Source organism: Physella acuta, unplaced genomic scaffold, assembly GCF_028476545.2.
Source record: "Physella acuta isolate Inbredline_101_S28 unplaced genomic scaffold, ASM2847654v3 ptg000204l, whole genome shotgun sequence".
Lineage (NCBI taxonomy): Eukaryota > Metazoa > Mollusca > Gastropoda > Physidae > Physella > Physella acuta.
Window position 1 is genome coordinate 306,851 of NW_026731723.1, and position 27,336 is coordinate 334,186.

At 43.4% G+C, this 27,336-nt stretch overlaps 2 protein-coding genes across 8 annotated transcripts in view; one reads left to right on the top strand and one right to left on the bottom strand.

Moving 5' to 3' along the window:
• The window catches only part of LOC131937209 (endosome/lysosome-associated apoptosis and autophagy regulator family member 2), a 36,273-nt gene extending 31,381 nt beyond the window's left edge, over nucleotides 1-4,892 (top strand). For 6 of the 7 annotated variants that reach the window (XM_059294445.1, XM_059294451.1, XM_059294450.1 and 3 more), the window contains 5 exons: nucleotides 1,199-1,441; nucleotides 1,649-1,718; nucleotides 1,906-1,988; nucleotides 2,238-2,412; nucleotides 2,979-4,110. In XM_059294445.1, the coding sequence (XP_059150428.1) occupies nucleotides 1,199-1,441; nucleotides 1,649-1,718; nucleotides 1,906-1,988; nucleotides 2,238-2,412; nucleotides 2,979-3,035 (628 nt within the window). In that variant the 3' untranslated portion in view covers nucleotides 3,036-4,110. Of the gene's footprint in view, nucleotides 1-1,198; nucleotides 1,442-1,648; nucleotides 1,719-1,905; nucleotides 1,989-2,237; nucleotides 2,413-2,978; nucleotides 4,111-4,191 lie in introns of those variants that run through there. The other variant, XR_009386174.1, reaches the window with a different exon arrangement.
• Nucleotides 4,893-5,531: 639 nt separating this feature from the next.
• Nucleotides 5,532-27,336, bottom strand: LOC131937239 (haloacid dehalogenase-like hydrolase domain-containing 5). Its single transcript, XM_059294507.1, has 8 exons — nucleotides 27,186-27,336; nucleotides 25,227-25,439; nucleotides 23,603-23,806; nucleotides 19,674-19,710; nucleotides 18,421-18,595; nucleotides 10,406-10,451; nucleotides 8,152-8,291; nucleotides 5,532-7,944 (listed from the first exon to the last, which is right to left on the bottom strand). The coding sequence occupies exons 1-8, from the start codon at nucleotides 27,297-27,299 to the stop codon at nucleotides 7,494-7,496; spliced, it is 1,380 nt and encodes a 459-aa protein (XP_059150490.1). The 5' UTR covers nucleotides 27,300-27,336; the 3' UTR covers nucleotides 5,532-7,493.

Genomic DNA, 27,336 nt, shown 5'->3' on the forward strand with positions numbered 1-27,336 from the left:
ATAAAACTTTATCTATCTAGCTCCACCAGTGTCTGTCCTAATGATAAAACTTTATCTATCTAGCTCCACCAGTGCCTGTCCTAATGATAAAACTTTATCTAGCTCCACCAGGGCCTGTCCTAATGATAAAACTTTATCTATCTAGCTCCACCAGTGTCTGTCCTAATGATAAAACTTTATCTATCTAGCTCCACCAGTGCCTGTCCTAATGATAGAACTTATCTATCTAGCTCCACCAGTGCCTGTCCTAATGATAAAACTTTATCTATCTAGCTCCACCAGTGCCTGTCCTAATGATAAAACTTTATCTAGCTCCACCAGTGCCTGTCCTAATGATAAAACTTTATCTAGCTCCACCAGGGCCTGTCCTAATGATAAAACTTATCTATCTAGCTCCACCAGGGCCTGTCCTAATGATAAAACTTATCTATCTAGCTCCACCAGGGCCTGTCCTAATGATAAAACTTTATCTATCTAGCTCCACCAGTGTCTGTCCTAATGATAAAACTTTATCTATCTAGCTCCACCAGTGCCTGTCCTAATGATAAAACTTATCTATCTAGCTCCACCAGGGCCTGTCCTAATGATAAAACTTTATCTATCTAGCTCCACCAGTGCCTGTCCTAATGATAAAACTTTATCTATCTAGCTCCACCAGGGCCTGTCCTAATGATAAAACTTTATCTATCTAGCTCCACCAGTGCCTGTCCTTATGATAAAACTTTATCTATCTAGCTCCACCAGGGCCTGTCCTAATGATAAAACTTTATCTATCTAGCTCCACCAGGGCCTGTCCTAATGATAAAACTTATCTATCTAGCTCCACCAGGGCCTGTCCTAATGATAAAACTTTATCTATCTAGCTCCACCAGTGCCTGTCCTAATGATAAAACTTTATCTAGCTCCACCAGGGCCTGTCCTAATGATAAAACTTATCTATCTAGCTCCACCAGGGCCTGTCCTAATGATAAAACTTATCTATCTAGCTCCACCAGGGCCTGTCCTAATGATAAAACTTTATCTATCTAGCTCCACCAGTGCCTGTCCTAATGGTAAAACTTATCTATCTAGCTCCACCAGGGCCTGTCCTAATGATAAAACTTATCTATCTAGCTCCACCAGTGTCTGTCCTAATGATAAAACTTTATCTATCTAGCTCCACCAGTGTCTGTCCTAATGATACAACTGATCTATCTAGCTCCACCAGTGCCTGTCCTAATGGTAGAACTACCATCATAAGTTTAAGATGTGACCCAGATAAGACAGGCCAGGGAGAGATATTGCTGCCCCCCAAGTGTTCAGATGGAACTTGTGATGGCTGCTTGTTTCACTTCCTCTGGTTGACCAACCATGCATGCCCTAGATGCCGCAGGGAGGACTACTCAGTGCTGAAAGGGGAATGTATTAAAGGGGAGCAACGCATTCACTACTTTCCACCAGCGTGAGTCTTGATTCAAGATTTTATTAGAATAAATAAAAAGGTAGCTGCTGTGAGGTTTATGCAAGTTTTCACTTTTGAGGTAAGCCCAAAATAAAGTCTCTGTCTCTAAAGACTCTGTTGTGTGCTGATGAAGACCTTACTGTGCCTGCTTCTAACACTACCTGTTTCATTGCTAGTGATATTTTTATTAACTATTTTCATCTCTAGCCATTGCACCCACCTGCCTGAAGATGCACTGACACCTGTCAGCCAGAAATGTCAAGTTTTGCCCTTTGCTGTAAGTCTCTCACCTGGTTTGGTACTAGTTTCTCCTGTTTATGAGGAGTTGTTTTTTTTACCTTACTGAAACTGTCCAGATAAATGGTGCAACTGTCTAGCTAAATGGTGTAACTGTCTAGCTAAATGGTGTAACTGTCTAGCTAAATGGTGTAACTGTCTAGCTAAATGGTTTCCCTCCCCTTCAGGTGATGGTGGCCATACCTGTTTCACTTGGCCTTGGACTCATCATGATGCTGCTGCTAATTTACTGCTGGTCCAGGAATAAAAAGTGAGAAACTTTTAAATTTTAGTTTTGTTAGAAAACTTTTTAAATCATACATCTTAGAAGAAGATATGTGAAAGTTAAATGTAAAGAAATGTAGCAGCCTTTCAGAATTGTATGCAAACAGCGCATGCAGTGCAACAAGTAACTTATGTGTAGACTAAAGTATAAATGCATGACATATGTTAGGCTAGAGCACAAGTACATGACATGTCTCCTTAGGCTAGAGTACAAGTACATGACATGTCTCCTTAGGCTAGAGTACAAGTACATGAAGCTTGTGGAAACAGCAGGCGGACATGATGGTGAACTGCCTGCAGCAGAGACTTGTGGCATGGAGGATGATGAGGAGGATGTCCACTTTGTTGACCACAAGAGTATCAGCTTCTTGGGTAAAATCAAAGAGAAGTTCTCCAAGAATCCAATGAAGGTTTGTAATTTCTTGTTTTATTTTAGCCAAATAAAGTAATGTGTGCCTTCTTGTACAATTTTCTCCATAATCTCACAAGTTGCTTGTGAAATTATGGTTGTATTCAAACAGTTGCCTTCTGTAAAAATCAATTATTAAGTCTTGAAAAAGCATCGGAAAAATAATCATTAAAGGTTTTAAAGATGTTTAGTGGTGCAGTGATTAAAATTTAGAATACAAAAGCCAAGCCACATTAATTCTAAAAATACAGAAGGCAGGAATTTCTTTTTTAGTATGTGAACTCACTCTGACCTTGTGGATGGGTAGCCATTGAAGATGGTTACTCATTGAAATAGAATTTATCTTTTAATTTAGCTTTCTTTTTCTTTGCTGAACTAAATCAACAAAAAATGCTTTAGAACCGAAAATTTTTATTTAGGGGCTGGGAGCTCTTGTCAAGAGAGTGACATAAATAAACAGTAAGACTTGATACGCTGTTTAGCACTAGTGCATTACATGTGCAGGTTTGGTTGTTGTGTATTGATGTATTAGTACAGAATTGTCACTCACTGACTTGTCATTCACAGGAGGATGACAACCCTTTTGTGGCAGTGAAGATGTCAGAGAAGATGTCATTGACGTAGTTGCATCTGGAAGATTGACGCATGCACATATTTAGTGAGAATGTCAAACTTGGTGTGTGACAGAAGTGTTTGGTCAGAGTTTCACAGTCGGTCACAGTGGATGTGTCCCCTTATTTTTATGTTGACAGATTTCATATGGTGGGGTAGATGTAAGAAAAGGGAGAAACCCTTTGCAGTCTTTTAAAAACTCATCTCAATCCTCTCTCCACTTACCCAAGATGATCTGCTTTTTTAAGGTGGTGGGAAATCTCTGTGCTTTAAATGTCATTGTTACGTATATCCTTGTGGAAGCTTTTTAAATATCTGAGTGAATCTAGTCAAGGTTTTCTGTCTTGTACTAATAGTTTTAAAATCTCTCTGGGAAATCCTCTACTGAAAGTTTTTTTTAAAAAACAAGTTCATTATTTATTTCTTTAGAAAAATTGATTTCCATGGTTGTAAGCTGGTTAGTGCTCTGTTAGAAATAGTTTATTTCCATTTCTGTATGAGACTACCACAGTAAGATTAATGATCCATAAAACTCTCTCCCAGCATTTACTGGTTTATTCAAATATTTCCTCACTCACACACTTCAAGTCATGCATGTAAAATACTCATTTTCCTTCAAACTTTATTTTCTTCTAAAATGCATAATGAATTATTTTTTTGTCACAACTAAGCACATAACTTTGATTAAATTTGGAAAAACATGAATTCCAGGGTTTCTAGACTTATTTATTTTCACTAATTTCATGTAGTCAGATATGACTGGCTGTGTAACACATTGTACATTGTTAACTATTATTTGCTTGGAGTCATTTCTTTTATACAAGTCACTTTAATGTGGTTAAACTATTTTTGTCCATTTGATTCATCTAATTAACATTGGGTTTACACATTGAAAATCAAATGCTTGCTTTTCAGTTCTATCCTTATTCATCTCTATATGTATAAAATTACAGAATGTTTTAGTCAGTGACTTACTTCCCCTATCACTGCCTTTTCTCATTGAACTGCTGCTTGATGGACTGCTTAGTGTTGGTGTGTATTGAGTGATAAGGGACTGGTGGATTGGCTTGGTGTGTGTTGAGTGATAAGGGACTGGTGGATTGGTTTAGTGTTGGTGTGTATTGAGTGATAAGGGACTGGTGGATTGGCAAGTGTTGGTGTGTATTAGGTGATAAGGGACTGGTGGATTAGCTTAGTGTTGGTGTGTATTGAGTGATAAGGGACTGGTGGATTGGTTTAGTGTTGGTGTGTGTTGAGTGATAAGGGACTGGTGGATTGGCTTAGTGTTGGTGTGTATTGAGTGATAAGGGACTGGTGGATTGGCTTAGTGTTGGTGTGTATTGAGTGATAAGGGACTGGTGGATTGGCTTAGTGTTGGTGTGTATTGAGTGATAAGGGACTGGTGGGTTGGTTTAGTGTTGGGTGATAAGGGACTGGTGGATTGGCTTAGTGTTGGTGTGTATTGAGTGATAAGGGACTGGTGGATTGGCTTAGTGTTGGTGTGCATTGAATGATAAGGGACTGGTGGATTGGCTCCAGTGTTAGTGTGTATTGAGTGATAAGGGACTGGTGGATTGGCTTAGTGTGTATTGAGTGATAAGGGACTGGTGGATTGGCTTAGTGTTGGTGTGTATTGAGTGATAAGGGACTGGTTTAGTGTTGGTGTGTGTTGAATGATGAAAGAATCAGTGGACTGACATCTCCCCTATATCACCTGCAAGCAATAGTGTTGTATTTAGCAAAATTGCTATGGTTGTTTTACACACCCCTACAGATCTGTAAAACAAATGTGTATATGTTCTTGTGTATTATTGCCATAAACTTGCTGTGTTGTTTCAAGATTGTATTAAAATCATCTTAACAAATGTATTGGTTTTTGGTATAAAGATTCACTTTTTCCTCATTTTTTGGCTAGATGAAGCAGTAGTTTAGCACATTGGCTGTGGCAGCTGTATGGGAAATCTTGAGGAGCAGATTGACAGATTCTTCAATGATTGTTATTAACAAAATGTGGCATCAATGTGCAACACATTGTAATCTGCTAATCTACCAGCTATATTTGCGACTGCAGTAGCCGGGGGGGGGGGGGGGGGGGGGGGGGCGGGATGGACACAGCTGGATGGACACTATAGGAAATAAGTTGTACAATAAGTATTCTATCCTGAACTTTTCCTAATTAATAGGTTATGTGTTGGTTAGGTTCAATGCAATTTGTAATTGTCATGTGAGTAATGACCTGCTGCCAAATGTGACAGCTAAAAACACTTGAGTTGCTGCATGTATGATACAACACTGTCACCGAGTGTCAGCCCCAATGTTACATGCAAACAGTGGCAAACTATACAGAATTTGTTCAACTGTTGGGTAACAAAATGTGTAGGGCTCTGGGAAAAACGAGTGATAGAATATCTTAGTCCAGCCGTTGTTACATTTAGATAGACCATCACAGAAAACTTTTAGACATGGCCCAGATACACTGTCATCCTATAACAACTATCACAGAAAGACTAGCACAGCGTAATTTTTTATTTAAATTGTTGCATTCCATATTTGCGTGGCTGCCATTCACATTTTAAAAACATTTTTCATCAAGTCAGATCTTTGACTGGCAGCCATATTGGGCGCTAGTATTAGATTCATGACAAGATCATTAAAGTAAGCAAACAGCCTAGTTGTTGACAAGTTTTTACATTTGAATGGACACTTCAAAATAATGCTCACAGGTCAAGTTCAAGGTATGTACAGACTGATGCACATAGTGCACAATAAACTTTAAAGAGTTAACTTGAGTATATGTTGCTACTAAATGTAATACATGTCTCTAATCTCTGTGGAAGGCTTCAAATGGATGTTTTAAATAACAGCACCATTGACACATGTTGAAGTCTTCTATAGATTTACTGCTGGCTGCTTTAGATTTACTGCCGGATGCTTTACACCAGTGAAACAAAAAATAACAAAATCTCTAAAAACTTTTTAGGTATGTTTTGGTTTCTTACTTGGTTGTGCCAGCAATGATTAGTAGCTGTACATGTAGCTTTTCCAATAGGCACATCTCTTGTGACATTTGTTGGCATGACAGCACTAGTGACACAACATGCTGGCATACATAGCTAATGACATATGCCAGCACACAGGTAATGACATGACATTATCAGTTCACCTAAACTTATTGAGTTTAACAACCAACCCTAGCTAATTAAAACAAGCTCATACACTGTGTGTACCCTAGTCTAGGAAAATATACAACATCCATAAGTTTTATTTTTCTCCTGAGTCATATTCTGTGGGAGCATAGCTGACCACACAACTAGCCTCAGTGTGATAGCTGACCACACAACTAGCCAGAGTGTGACAGCTGACCACACAACTAGCCAGAGTGTGACAGCTGACCACACAACTAGCCAGAGTGTGACAGCTGACCACACAACTAGCCTCAGTGTGATAGCTGACCACACAACTAGCCTCAGTGTGATAGCTGACCACACAACTAGCCAGAGTGTGACAGCTGACCACACAACTAGCCTCAGTGTGTGATAGCTGACCACACAACTAGCCAGAGTGTGACAGCTGACCACACAACTAGCCTCAGTGTGATAGCTGACCACATAAGTAGCCTCAGTGTGTGACAGCTGACCACACAACTAGCCTCAGTGTGGCAGCTGACCACACAACTAGCCTCAGTGTGTGACAGCTGACCACACAACTAGCCTCAGTGTGTGACAGCTGACCACACAACTAGCCTCAGTGTGTGACAGCTGACCACACAACTAGCCTCAGTGTGTGACAGCTGACCACACAACTAGCCTCAGTGTGTGACAGCTGACCACACAACTAGCCACAGTGTGTGACAGCTGACCACACAACTAGCCTCAGTGTGTGACAGCTGACCACACAACTAGCCTCAGTGTGTGACAGCTGACCACACAACTAGCCTCAGTGTGTGACAGCTGACCACACAACTAGCCTCAGTGTGTGACAGCTGACCACACAACTAGCCAGAGTGTGTGACAGCTGACCACACAACTAGCCTCAGTGTGTGACAGCTGACCACACAACTAGCCTCAGTGTGGCAGCTGACCACACAACTAGCTTCAGTGGTTCCCTGTTAGACTACTGTAAATGCAATAGATCCTGTTTACTTGGACATGATAATGTACAGAAAAATCTCAAATATATGAAAGTGTGGACAGCCTGATACTGATCCTAAAATAGCTGGTGCAAGAATAGCAAATGTTCTATGGACACTTCAAGGTTACAAGTGGGGACTGGGTGCTGTATGCTTGCTAGACATGTTGAGATTGCTGAGTAGAAAATAAATATACAGCACTACAAAACTATACACATGAAACCTGGGCCTAATTCTTGCATGTAAAATAAAAGGTGTGCAGGACAATGTTGGTCCAGCTAGACCTGGTGCTCTATCATCTGCTAGTGTGAGAATAAATCCTCCAGCATCAGATCCAGGGCTCAGGCAAAGTTTTCTTTCTCAAAGACCAACTTGACAGCCTCTAAGACATTGGGCACTACATGGTTGGGGTGGGTTAGGGAGGGGTCAATGACAAAGTCTCTATGGTTATGGTTGCTGATCCTAGCATTAGCAAAAGAATTGGCGTCATTGCTCTTCTTGAACACCCCGGTGCACACAAGTATACTCTCACAGGCTGAAGCCTTGACCACACCCGTGGTGTCCTCCTCCAGGGACTTGATGACCCGCACGTTGGCCCCAGAGTCTCGCTGAAACATCAGCGTGTCGTCCTCGTCCTCCTCCCCACTGTCCTCATCTAGAAACTCAGCATCCGCCCTGTGTGAGGCTACCCTCAGTTTCTTAGAGTCTGTGTGTCCGTTGCTGCTGTTCCTCCTGCGCTGTAGGTATCTGTTGTACAGGTTGCCACCATATATATCAGTCTCTGGGTTATCTCTGGGGAATACAACAATATAACCATATATACATGTCTTTGGGGAATACAACCTTATATATCAGTCTCTGGGTTATCTCCAGGGAATACAACCATATATGTCAGTCTTTGGGAATACAGCCATATAATAATAGAATCATTCTCTAGGGAATACAACCATAATATCAGTTTGAGGGTAATATAGAGTAGCCCAGGAAGATTGAACTTACCCTATACAATATATCCTGCGTATATTCTCCACCCCCAGCAGCTTGGCCTGTTGGGTGAGCAGATAGTCAGCGTGGTGGTATGTGATTTCACTGGGTTTTCCTATCAGTGCTGTGTACTTCATTTCCTTCCCTGTTATTTTCTGGTGGGTATCAAACAAACCAAATCACATTTTAAAATCTAAACATAACCTTCGAATTACATGAAATATTTTAACAGTTTTAAAGTATTCGATTGGTTATTTCTACTCAACAAATTGGCATTGAAAAATAGTATACAAGATGGTGGTGACAGCTACAAGATGGTGGTGGTGACAGCTACAAGATGGTGGTGGTGATAGCAACGAGATGGTGGTGACAGCTACAAGGTGATGGTGACAGCTACAAGATGGTGGTGGTGACAGCTACAAGATGGTGGTTACAGCTACAAGATGGTGGTGGTGACAGCTACAAGATGATGGTGGTGACAGCTACAAGATGGTGCTGATGAGAGCTACAAGATGGCGGTGGTGATAGCTACAAGATGGTGGTGGTGACAGCTACAAGATGGTGGTGGTGACAGCTACAAGATGGTGGTGGTGACAGCTACAAGATGGTGGTGGTGACAGCTACAAGATGGTGGTGGTGACAGCTACAAGATGGTGGTGACAGCTACAAGATGGTGGTGACAGCTACAAGATGGTGGTGACAGCTACAAGATGGTGGTGACAGCTACAAGATGGTGGTGACAGCTACAAGATGGTGGTGGTGACAGCTACAAGATGGTGGTGACAGCTACAAGATGGTGGTGGTGACAGTTACAAGATGGTGGTGGTGACAGCTACAAGATGGTGGTGGTGACAGCTACAAGATGGTGGTGGTGACAGCTACAAGATGGTGGTGGTGACAGCTACAAGATGGTGGTGGTGACAGCTACAAGATGGTGGTGGTGACAGCTACAAGATGGTGGTGGTGACAGCTACAAGATGGTGGTGGTGACAGCTACAAGATGGTGGTGGTGACAGCTACAAGATGGTGGTGACAGCTACAAGATGGTGGTGGTGATAGCTACAAGATGGTGGTGGTGACAGCTACAAGATGGTGGTGGTGATAGCTACAAGATGGTGGTGGTGATAGCTACAAGATGGTGGTGGTGACAGCTACAAGATGGTGGTGGTGATAGCTACAAGATGGTGGTGGTGATAGCTACAAAATGGTGGTGGTGACAGCTACAAGATGGTGGTGGTGATAGCTACAAGATGGTGGTGGTGACAGCTACAAGATGGTCGTGGTGACAGCTACAAGATGGTGGTGACAGCTATAAGATGGTGGTGACAGCTACAAGATGGTGATGGTGACAGCTACAAGATGGTGGTGACAGCTATAAGATGGTGGTGACAGTTACAAGATGGTGGTGACAGCTACAAGATGGTGGTGGTGACAGCTACAAGATGGTGGTGACAGCTACAAGATGGTGGTGACAGCTACAAGATGGTGGTGGTGACAGCTACAAGATGGTGGTGGTGACAGCTACAAGATGGTGGTGGTGATAGCTACAAGATGGTGGTGGTGATAGCTACAAAATGGTGGTGGTGACAGCTACAAGATGGTGGTGACAGCTATAAGATGGTGGTGACAGCTACAAGATGGTGATGGTGACAGCTACAAGATGGTGGTGACAGCTATAAGATGGTGGTGACAGTTACAAGATGGTGGTGACAGCTACAAGATGGTGGTGGTGACAGCTACAAGATGGTGGTGACAGCTACAAGATGGTGGTGACAGCTACAAGATGGTCGTGGTGACAGCTACAAGATGGTGGTGACAGCTATAAGATGGTGGTGACAGCTACAAGATGGTGATGGTGACAGCTACAAGATGGTGGTGACAGCTATAAGATGGTGGTGACAGTTACAAGATGGTGGTGACAGCTACAAGATGGTGGTGGTGACAGCTACAAGATGGTGGTGACAGCTACAAGATGGTGGTGACAGCTACAAGATGGTGGTGGTGACAGCTACAAGATGGTGGTGGTGACAGCTACAAGATGGTGGTGGTGATAGCTACAAGATGGTGGTGGTGATAGCTACAAAATGGTGGTGGTGACAGCTACAAGATGGTGGTGGTGACAGCTACAAGATGGTGGTGGTGACAGCTACAAGATGGTGGTGACAGTTACAAGATGGTGGTAACAGCTACAAAATGGTGGTGGTGACAGCTACAAGATGGTGAGAGACAGTATACAACACCAAGTTGGTAAGCAAGCAGCCAGACCTACCTGATAAAGCCCCTCTAAAGCATTCATGAAACATCCATGGCCTAACCTGGTGATAGAGAATGACAATATGAGGTTAACAGTTGGGACACTTTTCATTGGGTGACATTAATGACATGTTTCATTGGGTGACATGTGACATGTTTCATTGGGTGACATGTGACATGTTTCATTGGGTGAATTATCTGAATATAACAGCCCAGGTGGGCACTTGCTCTCTCTGTAACACTGACACCATCACTAGATAATTCTGAGGCTATGAGATCAGAATGTCCTGCACTATGAGTAGAACTTAAAGTTATACTTATGGTGAGAAAAATAGGCAATGTACTATGAAATGTTATTTAAAGATGGTTATAAAAGACTTATGGTGAGAAAAATAGGCTGGTTATAGTCAATGTACCAGGACATTTTATTTAAAAATGGTTATAAAAGACTTATGGTGAGAAAAATAGGCTGGTTATAGTCAATGTACCAGGACATTTTATTTAAAGATGGTTATAAAAGTTAAAGACATTCACACATTGAATTAAGCAACCCCAAATAGTAATTTATTATTGCATCAAACAGGAAATGCTTATTTTCAAAACAAACATGGTGTCTAATGTAATTCAAACGTGACAAAGTTGCAGATAAAAAAGTTCAACCAGATGTTTTGGTACCCAGACTCTAGGCTAGAGTCTAGAAGAACTAACCTGACCTAGAGATACTAACCTGACCTAGAGGGACTGACCTGACCTAGAGGAACTAATTTGGCCTAGAGGGACTGACCTGACCTAGAGGGACTGACCTGACCTAGAGGGACTGACCTGACCTAGAGGGACTGACCTGACCTAGAGGAACTGACCTGACCTAGAGGAACTGACCTGACCTAGAGGAACTGACCTGACCTAGAGGAACTGACCTGACCTAGAGGAACTGACCTGACCTAGAGGGACTGACCTGGCCTAGAGGGACTGACCTGACCTAGAGATACTGACCTGACCTAGAGATACTGACCTGACCTAGAGATACTGACCTGACCTAGAGGGACTGACCTGACCTAGAGGAACTGACCTGACCTAGAGGGACTGACCTGACCTAGAGGAACTGACCTGACCTAGAGGAACTGACCTGACCTAGAGGGACTGACCTGACCTAGAGGGACTGACCTGACCTAGAGGAACTGACCTGACCTAGAGATACTGACCTGACCTAGAGGGACTGACCTGGCCTAGAGGAACTGACCTGACCTAGAGGGACTGACCTGACCTAGGGAACTACACGTTCAACATTGTGCCAAGCTTTTTGAGTAGTTTTGTTTTTCTAGCTGTGAAGCTAGCCAAGACATCACTATCTCAGTGAACACAGCGCATCTAGAAAGTTGTGTACCGTTAGAGTTCACGACAGATCTCTTACGCAATACCGACAAGAACCCACACCATAGACAAGAACCCACACCATAGACAAGAACCCACACCATAGACAAGAACCCGCACCATAGACAAGAACCCACACCATAGACAAGAACCCACACGATAGACAAGAACCCGCACCATAGACAAGAACCCACACCATAGACAAGAACCCGCACTTAAGTCACGCGGCCACACCATAGACAAGAACCCGCACTTAAGTCACGCGGCCACACAATGCATGAAGGAAAGCTTTTTGCAACGCTGTGTAGTTTTTGTTGCGTTTGGTGGGCCCCGTGTAGCCGCCACCGGTGGGCCCCGTGTCGCTTTTAGTGGGCCCTGTGATGATTTTGGTGGGCCCCGTGTTGATTTTGGTGGGCCCGTTGTAGCCGTTGTTCAACAATTTTGTATAACACTGCGTTTGATAGACCTTTACGTTTGTGTAATAACTATTTTCAATATCCTGATAATAAAGGCTTCAGTAATAAAAGACGGACGAGATTGGTTTATAAATCAGTAACAGCTTTGGTTTTGTTTGATGGTTTTCAATGAAATGAGGTCATCTAATAATAGAAGGTGAATGATCGTGTTATCCAGCAGAACTAGGTCAGAGCAGGCAATGACACAGCATTATTTAATGCTGCTTCATAACAGTGTATGTGACCTAATGATGTGACCGACCTACTGATGTGGCTAACTTGATGTTGCAGCTAATTAAATGATGTGGCTAACTTGATAATGTTGCTAATTAAATGATGTGGCTAACTTGATAATGTTGCTAATTAAATGATGTGGCTAACTTGATAATGCTGCTAATTAAATGATGTGGCTAACTTGATAATGTTGCTAATTAAATGATGTGGCTAACTTGATGTTGCTGCTAATTAAATAGTGGCTAACTTGATAATGTTGCTAACTAAATGATGTGGCTAACTTGATAATGTTGCTAATTAAATGATGTGGCTAACTTGATAATGTTGCTAATTAAATGATGTGGCTAACTTCCATGCTTCATTCCATGTGTGCTACATGGTGTGGGTTTCATTCCATGTGTGCTACACGTTGTGGGTTTCATTCCATGTTTGCTACATGGTGTGGGCTTCATTCCATTGCGATCACTACACTAGAGAACCTACTGGTCAAATCCAGCCAATGGACAAGACTTTGTAACAGAGAGCAGCTATCAGTTGAGCTTAGTCACTGAACATGAACCGGACATTGAGAATCAATAACAAATCATGACCCGCCTTATGACATCCGTGTTGGCCCCGGGTTGTTGGTCGTAAACATCCGGCCCTCGGAGCCGTGTGGGTCACCAACTCCTGGCTCTCGACACTGGGGCCAGCAACTCGTGACACTAGGGTCACTAACTCTTGGCTCTAGCCCCATAGGGCCACCAGTCCCGTAAAGGATGATCTGTTAAGAGTACACTTTTAACTAGCTACCACCTCACCCCCTTATAGACCCATACCACCCCCTGACTCATCCACACATAACCCACCCACCCCCACTGATCCATGCCCCCCCCCCTCATCACTGATCCATACCACCCCCCCCCCCACTGACCCACGCCACCCCCTCACAGACCCATCCTACCCCCTCACTGGAAATTACAGTCTTTACAGCTAACATACGATCAAACATACAGTTTCAATTGAATGAAAAAATTAACTGAGTTCATGTTCGTGAATTAACTGGTGAAATAAATGAGCGGCAAGCTTAAGTATAGCGAGACAAAAGAACAAGTTGGACATGAGCAGACTGAATGTGAAGTGAGACAAGTTGGACATGAGCAGACTGAATGTGAAGTGAGACAAGTTGGACATGAGCATGAATGTGAAGTGAGACAAGTTGGACATGAGCAGACTGAATGTGAAGTGAGACAAGTTGGACATGAGCAGACTGAATGTGAAGTGAGACAAGTTGGACATGAGCAGACTGAATGTGAAGTGAGACAAGTTGGACATGAGCAGACTGAATGTGAAGTGAGACAAGTTGGACATGAGCAGACTGGATGTGAAGTGATACAAGTTGGACGTGAGCAGACTGAATGTGAAGTGATACAAGTTGGACATGAGCAGACTGAATGTGCTAGCAGCATTAACGACGTTAGCGCTAATCAGATAGATCAAACCTAATCTAAAGCAGGTTTTCCATTTGTCCAAATTTGATTGTGTAAACAGTTTATATCCTTTGCTCTGTCTGTGTTTATAATAGTCGGTAGATGGCGGGAGATATTTAGAGTTTCTGCAGGTGTATGCGATAGATTATGACCTTGGAATTGACGACCTTGACATAGGAGGCCAACAGTTGATTTTAACACCGGCCTTGAATGCACCTCCCCAAATTTTATCCAGAAAACTAGACTAGGGATAACCTAACACACCTATTTCAGAAGAATCCATTATCAGACATCGGTATACCCATTCATTGCATCCTAGTTTATAGAGAGGCAACATAAGGCTGTACACAGATTCACATCACTCTACGACTTATTTTAATCTGCTGCACCAATATTATAAGACCCCCCACCTAACTCCCCCCCCCCCCAAATCAAAGGCCAAACGTGCAGCATGCGCGGATCAGTTGGTTATCAGATGTACCGCTGGTCATGACCTTGGGTCACATGACCACGAAACTCAGTCAAGGCAGCCGCTGTTAAGTTTTCCCATACAATACAACATTATGTGACCACAGGTAGCGTACGCCGGAGGGGGGGGGGGGGGGCTGCATATATATACATATATATATATATATATATATATATATATATATATATATATATATATATATATATATATATACTCAACACTAACACTCCCGACATGTAGTGATCCCGTACAGTACTTTTGTCGGATCAACACAGACAAGGCCGTTTTGACGGGGATGTTTTGTCACAGCTGGCCATATAAATCGGGTCAGATGACCGCCGGTAGACCGGGTCACTCGGGTCAGATGACCGCTGGTAGACCGGGTCAGGTGACCGCTGGTAGACCGGGTCACTCGGGTCAGATGACCGCTGGTCGGGTAGACGGGTCAGGTGACCGCCGGTAGACCGGGTCAGATGACCGCCGGTAGACAGGGTCAGGTGACCGCTGGTAGACCGGGTCAGATGACCGCTGGTAGACCGGGTCAGGTGACCGCTGGTAGACCGGGTCAGGTGACCGCTGGTAGACGGGTCAGGTGACCGCTGGTCGGGTAGACCGGGTCAGGTGACCGCCGGTAGACGGGTCAGGTGACCGCTGGTAGACCGGGTCAGGTGACCGCTGGTAGACCGGGTCAGATGACCGCCGGTAGACGGGTCAGGTGACCGCCGGTAGACCGGGTCAGATGACCGCCGGTAGACCGGGTCAGATGACCGCCGGTAGACGGGTCAGGTGACCGCTGGTAGACCGGGTCAGGTGACCGCTGGTAGACCGGGTCAGGTGACCGCTGGTAGACCGGGTCAAATGACCGCTGGTAGACCGGGTCAGGTGACCGCTGGTAGACGGGTCAGGTGACCGCTGGTCGGGTAGACGGGTCAGGTGACCGCTGGTAGACGGGTCAGGTGACCGCTGGTCGGGTAGACGGGTCAGGTGACCGCTGATAGACGGGTCAGGTGACCTCTGGTAGACCGGGTCAGGTGACCGCTGGTAGACGGGTCAGGTGACCGCTGGTCGGGTAGACGGGTCAGGTGACCGCTGGTCGGGTAGACGGGTCAGGTGACCGCTGGTAGACCGGGTCAGGTGACCGCTGGTAGACCGGGTCAGGTGACCGCTGGTAGACCGGGTCAGGTGACCGCTGGTAGACCGGGTCAGGTGACCGCTGGTAGACCGGGTCAGGTGACCGCTGGTCGGGTAGACGGGTCAGGTGACCGCTGGTCGGGTAGACGGGTCAGGTGACCGCTGGTCGGGTAGACAGGTCAGGTGACCGCTGGTCGGGTAGACGGGTCAGGTGACCGCTGGTAGACCGGGTCAGGTGACCGCTGGTAGACCGGGTCAGGTGACCGCTGGTAGACCGGGTCAGGTGACCGCTGGTAGACGGGTCAGGTGACCGCTGGTAGACGGGTCAGGTGACCGCTGGTAGACGGGTCAGATGACCGCTGGTAGACGGGTCAGGTGACCGCTGGTCGGGTAGACGGGTCAGGTGACCGCTGGTAGACGGGTCAGGTGACCGCTGGTCGGGTAGACGGGTCAGGTGACCGCTGGTAGACGGGTCAGGTGACCGCTGGTCGGGTAGACGGGTCAGGTGACCGCTGGTCGGGTAGACGGGTCAGGTGACCGCCGGTAGACCGGGTCAGGTGACCGCCGGTAGACCGGGTCAGGTGACCGCCGGTAGACGGGTCAGGTGACCGCTGGTCGGGTAGACGGGTCAGGTGACCGCCGGTAGACGGGTCAGGTGACCGCTGGTCGGGTAGACAGGTCAGGTGACCGCCGGTAGACGGGTCAGGTGACCGCCGGTAGACCGGGTTAGGTAACCTACTGCTCTACTCTGGACTACAGTGATGTAACAACGACAATGAACCGGGTACTGGGTGTTAGTCTTATCAATGAAGACGACAAGCGCTATTGATTATTTACTGGGAGGACCTAGGACTGACCTAGTTGGTTCAACAACAATGTAGTGACGCACTGCGTGTAGCAACTGTCCGAAATTCAACACACTCTAGTTGTAAACATGCTCTGACGTCATAGCTATATTCTAATGGCGAGCACGTATCAATCGACCTTGAACTTGATGTGCATTAAGACACATCACACCATAAGAGTATAGTTTAACAGTGTTGGTACATTATCGAGTCAAACCTGAATGATACAGGTTTACAATGTGTCAGAGTTATGGTTCTTGGTGCGGGTAAACCAGAGTAAAACAAAGATCTAGTGCACAGAGGTCATAGGTTTAAATATAGAACACAGGGGAAATTGGCAGACTCACAACCAGGGTATGTTGTTTACAGGAGGTTGGGGGGGGGGGGTCATGTGGTCAACACACTGATTCATTTGGAGAGTCTACATCATCTTTTGTGGAACTTAATTTAAAACAGTCTCCTGGCAATTAGGCAGCAGGTCTGGTTCTTTAATGGAGGATCATCAAGACAGTGGATATGTATGGGAGAGTCTAGACAGTGGATATGTATGGGAGAGTCTAGACAGTGGATGTGTATGTAAGAGTCTAGACAGTGGATATGTATGGGGAGAGTATAGACCAGGGGTTCCCAACCTTTTTTTACTCTACAGCACATTCTAAAATATCGGTAGGGTGGCGGGCACCACCTATTTTATATCGACAAACTCCTTCCATAGGCGTAGCGACCCTTTCCGTCACCCGGGGACAAAACTTTCGATTTGCACCCCCCCCCCTCAAACTTTCGATTTCCATCCCCTTCAACCTTTCAATAATGTTTATGAAAAAAATTCTGTCTTTGTCGAATAGTGAGAGGCGGGCACATATGAATCGTTCGGCGGGCGCCATGGCGCCCGCAGGCACGGGGTTGGGAACCCCTGGTCAAGACAGTGGATGTGTATGGGGTGAGTCTAGACAGTGGATATGTATGTATAGGGCGAGATGATGGATATATGTGTGTTTATGTGGTAAAAAAATGATGGAGCTGCATGTTTACATGTGGGAGTGTGAGAAGTAGAGTGGGAGTGGGGGGAGGAGTGGGAGTGGGGGGAGGAGTGGGAGTGGGAGAGGAGTGGGAGTGGGGGGAGGAGTGGGAGTGGGAGAGGAGTGGGAGTGGGAGGAGGAGTGGGAGTGGGAGGAGGAGTGGGAGGAGGAGTGGGAGTGGGAGGAGGAGTGGGAGTGGGAGAGGAGTGGGAGTGGGAGGAGGAGTGGGAGTGGGAGGAGGAGTGGGAGTGGGAGAGGAGTGGGAGTGGGAGGAGGAGTGGGAGTGGGAGGAGGAGTGGGAGTGGGAGGAGGAGTGGGAGTGGGAGGAGGAGTGGGAGTGGGAGGAGGAGTGGGAGTGGGAGAGGAGTGGGAGTGGGAGGAGGAGTGGGAGTGGGAGGAGGAGTGGGAGTGGGAGAGGAGTGGGAGTGGGAGGAGGAGTGGGAGTGGGAGGAGGAGTGGGAGTGGGAGGAGGAGTGGGAGTGGGAGGAGGAGTGGGAGGAGGAGTGGGAGGAGGAGTGGGAGAGCTCTAGTGAGAGTGTTAGAGTGTGAGTGGGGGGGGGGGAGTGGGAGAGCTCTAGTGAGAGTGTTAGAGTGTGAGTGGGGGGGGGGGGAGTGGGAGAGCTCTAGTGAGAGTGTTAGAGTGGGAGTGGGGGGGGGAGTGGGAGAGCTCTAGTGAGAGTGTTAGAGTGGGAGTGGGGGGGAGTGGGAGAGCTCTAGTGAGAGTGTTAGAGTGGGAGTGGGAGGAGGAGTGGGAATGGGAGGAGGAGTGGGAATGGGAGGAGGAGTGGGAGAGCTCTAGTGAGAGTGTATTGAGAGGGCGAGCTATATGAAAGTGTCAAATAAACCAACCTTGGAACCTTGTACTCTGTGAGAGTGTTAGAGAGGGCAAGCTATAGTGTCAAGTAAACCAACCTTGGAACCTTGTACTCTGTGAGAGTGTTAGAGAGGGCAAGCTATAGTGTCAAGTAAACCCACCTTGGAACCTTGTACTCTGTGAGAGTGTTAGAGAGGGCAAGCTATAGTGTCAAGTAAACCAACCTTGGAACCTTGTACTCTGACATCCACAAGAGATCCATGTTGCAAGCCAGCACTGGTATATGTGGGTAGGGTATATCAGGAACATCATCACAAGGCTTGCCATTGGTCAACAAAACATCTATAATTAGCTGCAGGGGGGTTTCCCATCTCACTGGCTCACCAAACAAAATCACAGCTGAAACAGAGAACAACACATAACATTAATGTAATAGAATACATTTTGTTGGTGTATACAACAACACATAACCACAATGTAATAGAATACATTTGTTGGTGTATACAACAACACATAACATTAATGTAATAGAATACATTTTGTTGGTGTATACAACAACACATAACCACAATGTAATAGAATACATTTGTTGGTGTATACAACAACACATAACATTAATGTAATAGAATACATTTTGTTGGTGTATACAACAACACACAACCACAATGTAATAGAATACATTTTATTGGTGTAGCCTGCCTATCTGGACAGGAAGGTGTTTTAATATAGGCCTACAACCTGGGGCATACAACATTCAAATCTGGGGCATGTGTTATTAACAACACACTACACACTAAACAGTCTGGGGCATGTGTCATTAACAACACACTACACACTAAACAGTCTGGGGCATGTGTCATTAACAACACACTACACACTAAACAGTCTGGGGCATGTGTCATTAACAACACACTACACACTAAACAGTCTGGGGCATGTGTCATTAACAACACACTTCACACTAAACAGTCTGGGGCATGTGTCATTAACAACACACTACACACTAAACAGTCTGGGGCATGTGTCATTAACAACACACTACACACTAAACAGTCTGGGGCATGTGTCATTAACAACACAATATGCACTAAACAGTCTGGTGCATGTGTCATTAACAACACAATATGCACTAAACAGTCTGGGGCATGTGTCATTAACAACACAATATGCACTAAACAGTCTGGGGCATGTGTCATTAACAACACAATATGCACTAAACAGTCTGGGGCATGTGTCATTAACAACACAATATGCACTAAACAGTCTGGGGCATGTGTCATTAACAACACAATATGCACTAAACAGTCTGGGGCATGTGTCATTAACAACACAATATGCACTAAACAGTCTGGGGCATGTGTCATTAACAACACACTTCACACTAAACAGTCTGGGGCATGTGTCATTAACAACACAATATGCACTAAACAGTCTGGGGGCATGTGTCAGTATTAAAAATATTTTTTAAAATTCTTACCTTCTAATCTTGGGAAATATTGCTCAAAAGCACAAATCTGTTGAGAAATATTTATATTAGACTTTTCTACAAATTATGTAAGAAGCAGCACAAAAAACAACACTGTTCACACTGTACCACATTCTACCTAATGAAAGAGTTGCGAATAATTTTTTACAAGAGCTGCTATCAGATTTACTGTCCATTAAACTACAGTTGTATTTTATTCTGGCACCAACAGATGACTTTCTGACTGGCGTCTGCACAATGAAACCCAACCCCATTGATGGCAATAAACCCAACCCCATTGATGGCAATAAACCCAACCCTATTGAAAGTAGTCTGAGAAAGCAGCATATTTTAAACCACATTTTAGTGATTTAAGTAAATAGAAAGTTTCTCCTGTGTCACAGTGTTGCATCACACGCACCAAATCTTACAAAAACCAACAACTGCTTAAAGCATGCAGAAAAAATGTTGAGCAACTGACCGCTGGTTGCATCACACCACCAAATCTCACAAAACTAACAACTGCTTAAAGCATGCAGAAAAAATGTTGAGCAACTGACCGCTGGTTGCATCACACGCACCAAATCTTACAAAAACCAACAACTGCTTAAAGCATGCAGAAAAAATGTTGAGCAACTGACCACTGGTTGCATCACACCACCAAATCTCACAAAACTATCAACTGCTTAAAGCATGCAGAAAAAATGTTGAGCAACTGACCACTGGTTGCATTACACCACCAAATCTCACAAAACCAACAAGTGCTTAAAGCATGCAGAAAAAATGTTGAGCAACTGACCGCTGGTTGCATCACACCACCAAATCTCACAAAAACCAACAAGTGCTTAAAGCATGCAGAAAAAATGTTGAGCAACTGACCGCTGGTTGCATCACACCACCAAATCTCACAAAAACCAACAAGTGCTTAAAGCATGCAGAAAAAATGTTGAGCAACTGACCGCTGGTTGCATCACACCACCAAATCTCACAAAACCAACAACAGCTTAAAGCATGCAGAAAAAATGTTGAGCAACTGACCGCTGGTTGCATCACACCACCAAATCTCACAAAAACCAACAAGTGCTTAAAGCATGCAGAAAAAATGTTGAGCAACTGACCGCTGGTTGCATCACACCACCAAATCTCACAAAAACCAACAAGTGCTTAAAGCATGCAGAAAAAATGTTGAGCAACTGACCGCTGGTTGCATCACACCACCAAATCTCACAAAACCAACAACAGCTTAAAGCATGCAGAAAAAATGTTGAGCAACTGACCGCTGGTTGCATCACATACACCAAATCTCACAAAACCAACAACTGCTTAAAGCATGCAGAAAAAATGTTGAGCAACTGACCGCTGGTTGCATCACACCACCAAATCTCACAAAACCAACAACTGCTTAAAGCATGCAGAAAAAATGTTGAGCAACTGACCGCTGGTTGAATCACACCACCAAATCTCACAAAACCAACAACTGCTTAAAGCATGCAGAAAAAATGTTGAGCAACTGACCGCTGGTTGCATCACACCAACAAATCTCACAAAACCAACAACAGCTTAAAGCATGCAGAAAAAATGTTGAGCAACTGACCGCTGGTTGCATCACACCACCAAATCTCACAAAAACCAACAACTGCTTAAAGCATGCAGAAAAAATGTTGAGCAATTGACCACTGGTTGCATCACACCACCAAATCTCACAAAACCAACAACTGCTTAAAGCATGCAGAAAAAATGTTGAGCAACTGACCGCTGGTTGAATCACACCACCAAATCTCACAAAACCAACAACTGCTTAAAGCATGCAGAAAAAATGTTGAGCAACTGACCGCTGGTTGCATCACACCACCAAATCTCACAAAAACCAACAAGTGCTTAAAGCATGCAGAAAAAATGTTGAGCAACTGACCGCTGGTTGCATCACACCACCAAATCTCACAAAAACCAACAAGTGCTTAAAGCATGCAGAAAAAATGTTGAGCAACTGACCGCTGGTTGCATCACACCACCAAATCTCACAAAACCAACAACAGCTTAAAGCATGCAGAAAAAATGTTGAGCAACTGACCGCTGGTTGCATCACACCACCAAATCTCACAAAAACCAACAAGTGCTTAAAGCATGCAGAAAAAATGTTGAGCAACTGACCGCTGGTTGCATCACACCACCAAATCTCACAAAAACCAACAAGTGCTTAAAGCATGCAGAAAAAATGTTGAGCAACTGACCGCTGGTTGCATCACACCACCAAATCTCACAAAACCAACAACAGCTTAAAGCATGCAGAAAAAATGTTGAGCAACTGACCGCTGGTTGCATCACATACACCAAATCTCACAAAACCAACAACTGCTTAAAGCATGCAGAAAAAATGTTGAGCAACTGACCGCTGGTTGCATCACACCACCAAATCTCACAAAACCAACAACTGCTTAAAGCATGCAGAAAAAATGTTGAGCAACTGACCGCTGGTTGAATCACACCACCAAATCTCACAAAACCAACAACTGCTTAAAGCATGCAGAAAAAATGTTGAGCAACTGACCGCTGGTTGCATCACACCAACAAATCTCACAAAACCAACAACAGCTTAAAGCATGCAGAAAAAATGTTGAGCAACTGACCGCTGGTTGCATCACACCACCAAATCTCACAAAAACCAACAACTGCTTAAAGCATGCAGAAAAAATGTTGAGCAATTGACCACTGGTTGCATCACACCACCAAATCTCACAAAACCAACAACTGCTTAAAGCATGCAGAAAAAATGTTGAGCAACTGACCGCTGGTTGAATCACACCACCAAATCTCACAAAACCAACAACTGCTTAAAGCATGCAGAAAAAATGTTGAGCAACTGACCGCTGGTTGCATCACACCACCAAATCTCACAAAAACCAACAAGTGCTTAAAGCATGCAGAAAAAATGTTGAGCAACTGACCGCTGGTTGCATCACACCACCAAATCTCACAAAACCAACAACTGCTTAAAGCATGCAGAAAAAATGTTGAGCAACTGACCGCTGGTTGCATCACACCACCAAATCTCACAAAACCAACAACTGCTTAAAGCATGCAGAAAAAAAGTTGAGCAACTGACCGCTGGTTGCATCACACCACCGAATCTCACAAAAACCAACAACAGCTTAAAGCATGCAGAAAAAATGTTGAGCAACTGACCACTGGTTGCATCACACCACCAAATCTCACAAAACCAACAACTGCTTAAAGCATGCAGAAAAAATGTTGAGCAACTGACCGCTGGTTGCATCACACCACCAAATCTCACAAAACCAACAACTGCTTAAAGCATGCAGAAAAAATGTTGAGCAACTGACCGCTGGTTGCATCACACCACCAAATCTCACAAAACCAACAACTGCTTAAAGCATGCAGAAAAAATGTTGAGCAACTGACCACTGGTTGCATCACACCACCAAATCTCACAAAACCAACAACTGCTTAAAGCATGCAGAAAAAATGTTGAGCAACCTCAGGCTGGTTGCATCACACCACCAAATCTCACAAAAATCAACAACAGCTTAAAGCATGCAGAAAAAATGTTGAGCAACTGACCGCTGGTTGCATCGCACCACCAAATCTCACAAAACCAACAACTGCTTAAAGCATGCAGAAAAAATGTTGAGCAACTGACCACTGGTTGCATCACATGCACCAAATCTCACAAAACCAACAGCTGCTTAAAGCATGCAGAAAAAATGTTGAGCAACTGACCACTGGTTGCATCACACCACCAAATCTCACAAAAACCAACAACTGCTTAAAGCATGCAGAAAAAATGTTGACAACTGACCGCTGGTTGCATCACACCACCAACTGCTTAAAGCATGCAGAAAAAATGTTGAGCAACTGACCGCTGGTTGCATCACACCACCAAATCTCACAAAAACCAACAGAAAAAATGTTGAGCAACTGACCGCAGGTTTCCTGCGTTGATGATCCATCTTATCCAGCTCTGGGAACATGTGGGAGAGTTCCTCAACAGTGGTCACATGGGTGAATCCGATGTTCTGGGCGATCTCCTTCACTGGACCCTGTCCATTCACCAGGACATGCTTGTCGTGAAACTGGCGAAACATCTTGAGAGGGCTGTGAGACATGACCACCTGGTCCTCTGTCACCTGCAGCAAGTTTACATTGGGGGGGGGGGGGGGGGGGGGGGGGTAGAGCAATGGTTTGGTTTTGTGGTGGCATGGTGATAACATATGATATGGTGATTACATACGACAAAACATTATGTGCTAAAGGTTAAACTAATGTTAGCCAGTGCTAGTAAAAATAGTAAAGCTGGGTGTTGATTTAAACTCATGTCAATCAGTGTTAAGTTGTGTAAATAGTGAGAGAGGAAACTGACCTCTATACCCAGCCATCAAATGTCAACCAGTGTTTAGATGTGTAAATAGTGAGAGAAGAAACTGACCTCTATACCCAGCGTACTAATGTCATCCAGTGTTTAGATGTGTAAATAGTGAGAGAGGACCTCTATACCCAGCCATCAAATGTCAACCAGTGTTTAGATGTGTAAATAGTGAGAGAGGATACCCAGCCATCAAATGTCAACCAGTGTTTAGATGTGTAAATAGTGAGAGAGGACCTCTATACCCAGCCATTAAATGTCAACCAGTGTTTAGATGTGTAAATAGTGAGAGAGGATACCCAGCCATCAAATGTCAACCAGTGTTTAGATGTGTAAATAGTGAGAGAGGATACCCAGCCATCAAATGTCAACCAGTGTTTAGATGTGTAAATAGCAAGAGAAGAAACTGACCTCTATACCCAGCCATCAATGTCAACCAGTGTTTAGATGTGTAAATAGTGAGAGGAAACTGACCTCTATACCTAGCCATCTAATGTCAACCAGTGTTTAGATGTGTAAATAGTGAGAGGAAACTGAACTTTATACCCAGCGTACTAATGTCATCCAGTGTTTAGATGTGTAAATAGTGAGAAAGTAAACTGACCTCTATACCCAGCCATCAAATGTCAACCAGTGTTTAGATGTGTAAATAGTGAGAGAGGACCTCTATACCCAGCCATCAAATGTCAACCAGTGTTTAGATGTGTAAATAGCAAAAGAAGAAACTGAGTTCTATACCCAGCCAACTCATGTCAACCAGTGTTTAGATGTGTAAATAGTGAGAGAAGAAACTGACCTCTATACCCAGCGTACTAATTTCAACCAGTGTTTAGATGTGTAAATAGCGAGAGAAGGAACTGACCTCTATTCCCAGCCATCTATGTCAACCTGTGTTTAGATGTGTAAATAGTGAGAGGAAACTGACCTCTATACCCAGCCATCAAAGGTCAACCAGTGTTTAGATGTGTAAATAGCGAGAGAAGGAACTGACCTCTATTCCCAGCCATCTATGTCAACCAGTGTTTAGATGTGTAAATAGTGAGAGGAAACTGACCTCTATACCCAGCCATCAAAGGTCAACCAGTGTTTAGATGTGTAAATAGTGAGAGGAAACTGACCTCTATACCCAGCGTACTAATGTCAACCAGTGTTTAGATGTGTAAATAGTGAGAAAGGAAACTGACCTCTATACCCAGCCATTCTGTTAGCTGCTGGGCCTTCCGATGCCTTAAAGCATTGCCTGCATTTGTAACGAAAAGTGTTGGAACTTTGAACTTTTTATTTTCTGTCAAAAGCTCAAAAGCATCTTTGGCCAATGGTAGTGGCTTCTTGCCTCTGACAATAACACCATCAATGTCAAATAAAAAACCAAACTGGCACTTGTTGGATAAAGCTGTCTGAAATAAATTATTGCAATTGTCCATTACACCATTAACATATTGACGACTAACCACATTGCTACTTTAAAATGTTACAAACATAGAACTATAGAAGAGGTTCATATTCCAAGTGTCATATTTTAAATGACCAATACACAAGACTCACATAGAAAGTTTCTTATTTTTGTCAAGACTTTAGTTGATTTATAACTAAAGACTACAAACTTCAAATTATGAATAAATCATATGCTATCATTAATTCACACTATTTAGACATGATGCTTTACTGGTCTGGTTACTCTTAACTTATGTAGGGGACAAAATCAAATGGAGGATTAAACAAAAAAATTGACATTTTAAAAGTAAATTATCTCCCCTAAACTTTCTTGAATATTCTTATATAACACTATGGGGATGGCAACTCTTGATATAAACATTCTTTTTAATCAATTTTTACATACTACAGAGATTACTCAAAATTTGACAGAAAACAGAATTAGATCTTTTACTTATTATATTAGATGTGAAATTTCATCTATCTATCAGAAACAGTACTCAAGTTACTAGGCTGTTGAAAGATTGAAAGTAGAATAAGTTCTACTTCGGGTTACCGGAAATTGCTGAAAAGTTGATACAGAACTTCAAGTTTGATGTAATATTTATATATGAAGTTTCATCACCCTAGCTGTAATGGTTCTCAAATTATCATGTTCACAGATATACTTACACAGAAAAGATTGCAAAATTAAGTTTTTCCGACTCGAGGTCTAAAACGTCGAGATTTGTGAAAATATCTTTTCGATTTTTTGCAAGTGGGTTTTATTTTATTTTAGGGCTAAACAAAAAGTATAAATTAATACTTCTAAAAACTACAAATTTTTGTTTTTTCTTTCATTGCTTAGGCTTATTACTTAACACTGTTGTGTTAGGCTTATTTATTAAAATTTTATATATGGCCTAATGGGGTGTTAGACAAATAGGGCCTACATGTGTCTGAAAATGTCAAAATAACAGAATCGTGTAAAAAAGGGGGTGTACTGTGACTAGTTGTTATCTGAAATAAGCCCAAAAGTTAAATAGGCCTAATAATATTATAAGAATATTACATTTTATAAAGCAACTTTTAAATAAATAAGTACATGTCTAGATCTAGATCTAGCTAGTCTAGGAAAGTAGAATCTAGATCTACTAATTTATATTTTATAGGTACTAGTCTCTTGATCTAAGTCTACATCAAACTAATAATATTAAATACACGTAAGTACATCTAGGCCTAAAATTAATGTAATTAAAGTAAAGTTCAAGTTAAAGGCCTACAAAACTACAATGACTGAATAAATAACAATTTCAATAATAATTTAAATTTATTAATAACAATGTCAACAAGAAGTAGGCCCTAACGTTTGGATTATTTGAATTGATTGTTGGGGATTTTAACATTTTGATAATGGGAAAATACTAAAATACTGTTACTTGGTCCACAAATCAATAGGCTACAAGTACAAGTAGGCCTAAATAATATAATAGTCTAGTATTCTAGATCTAATCTAGAATACTTCTCTATCTTGGTACACTGGGAAGTCTAACGTCTAGACCTAAACAGTACATTATAAACAATCCAGGGAGAAAAAGTACCTAAAAGTAGGTCATAGCAGACTGACACAAATTTCGAAAAATGATGAAACTGCTTGAAAATAAACAATAGAGTATACCGATCTCGACCTAGTGATAGTTAAAAATAATAAAAACACATTAAAAACTCACATTAGAGTGAAAACTTCTAAAAGTTTGTGAAGAGTCTTTAAGTAACCTTAGAAAACGAATAAGGCAAAGCTGTCGGCTATGGCTGGGCGCTTGTAGCGCTCGCCGACACGCCATTTTGTCAGCTGTTCCTGAATCCTGTATAACCTTGAAG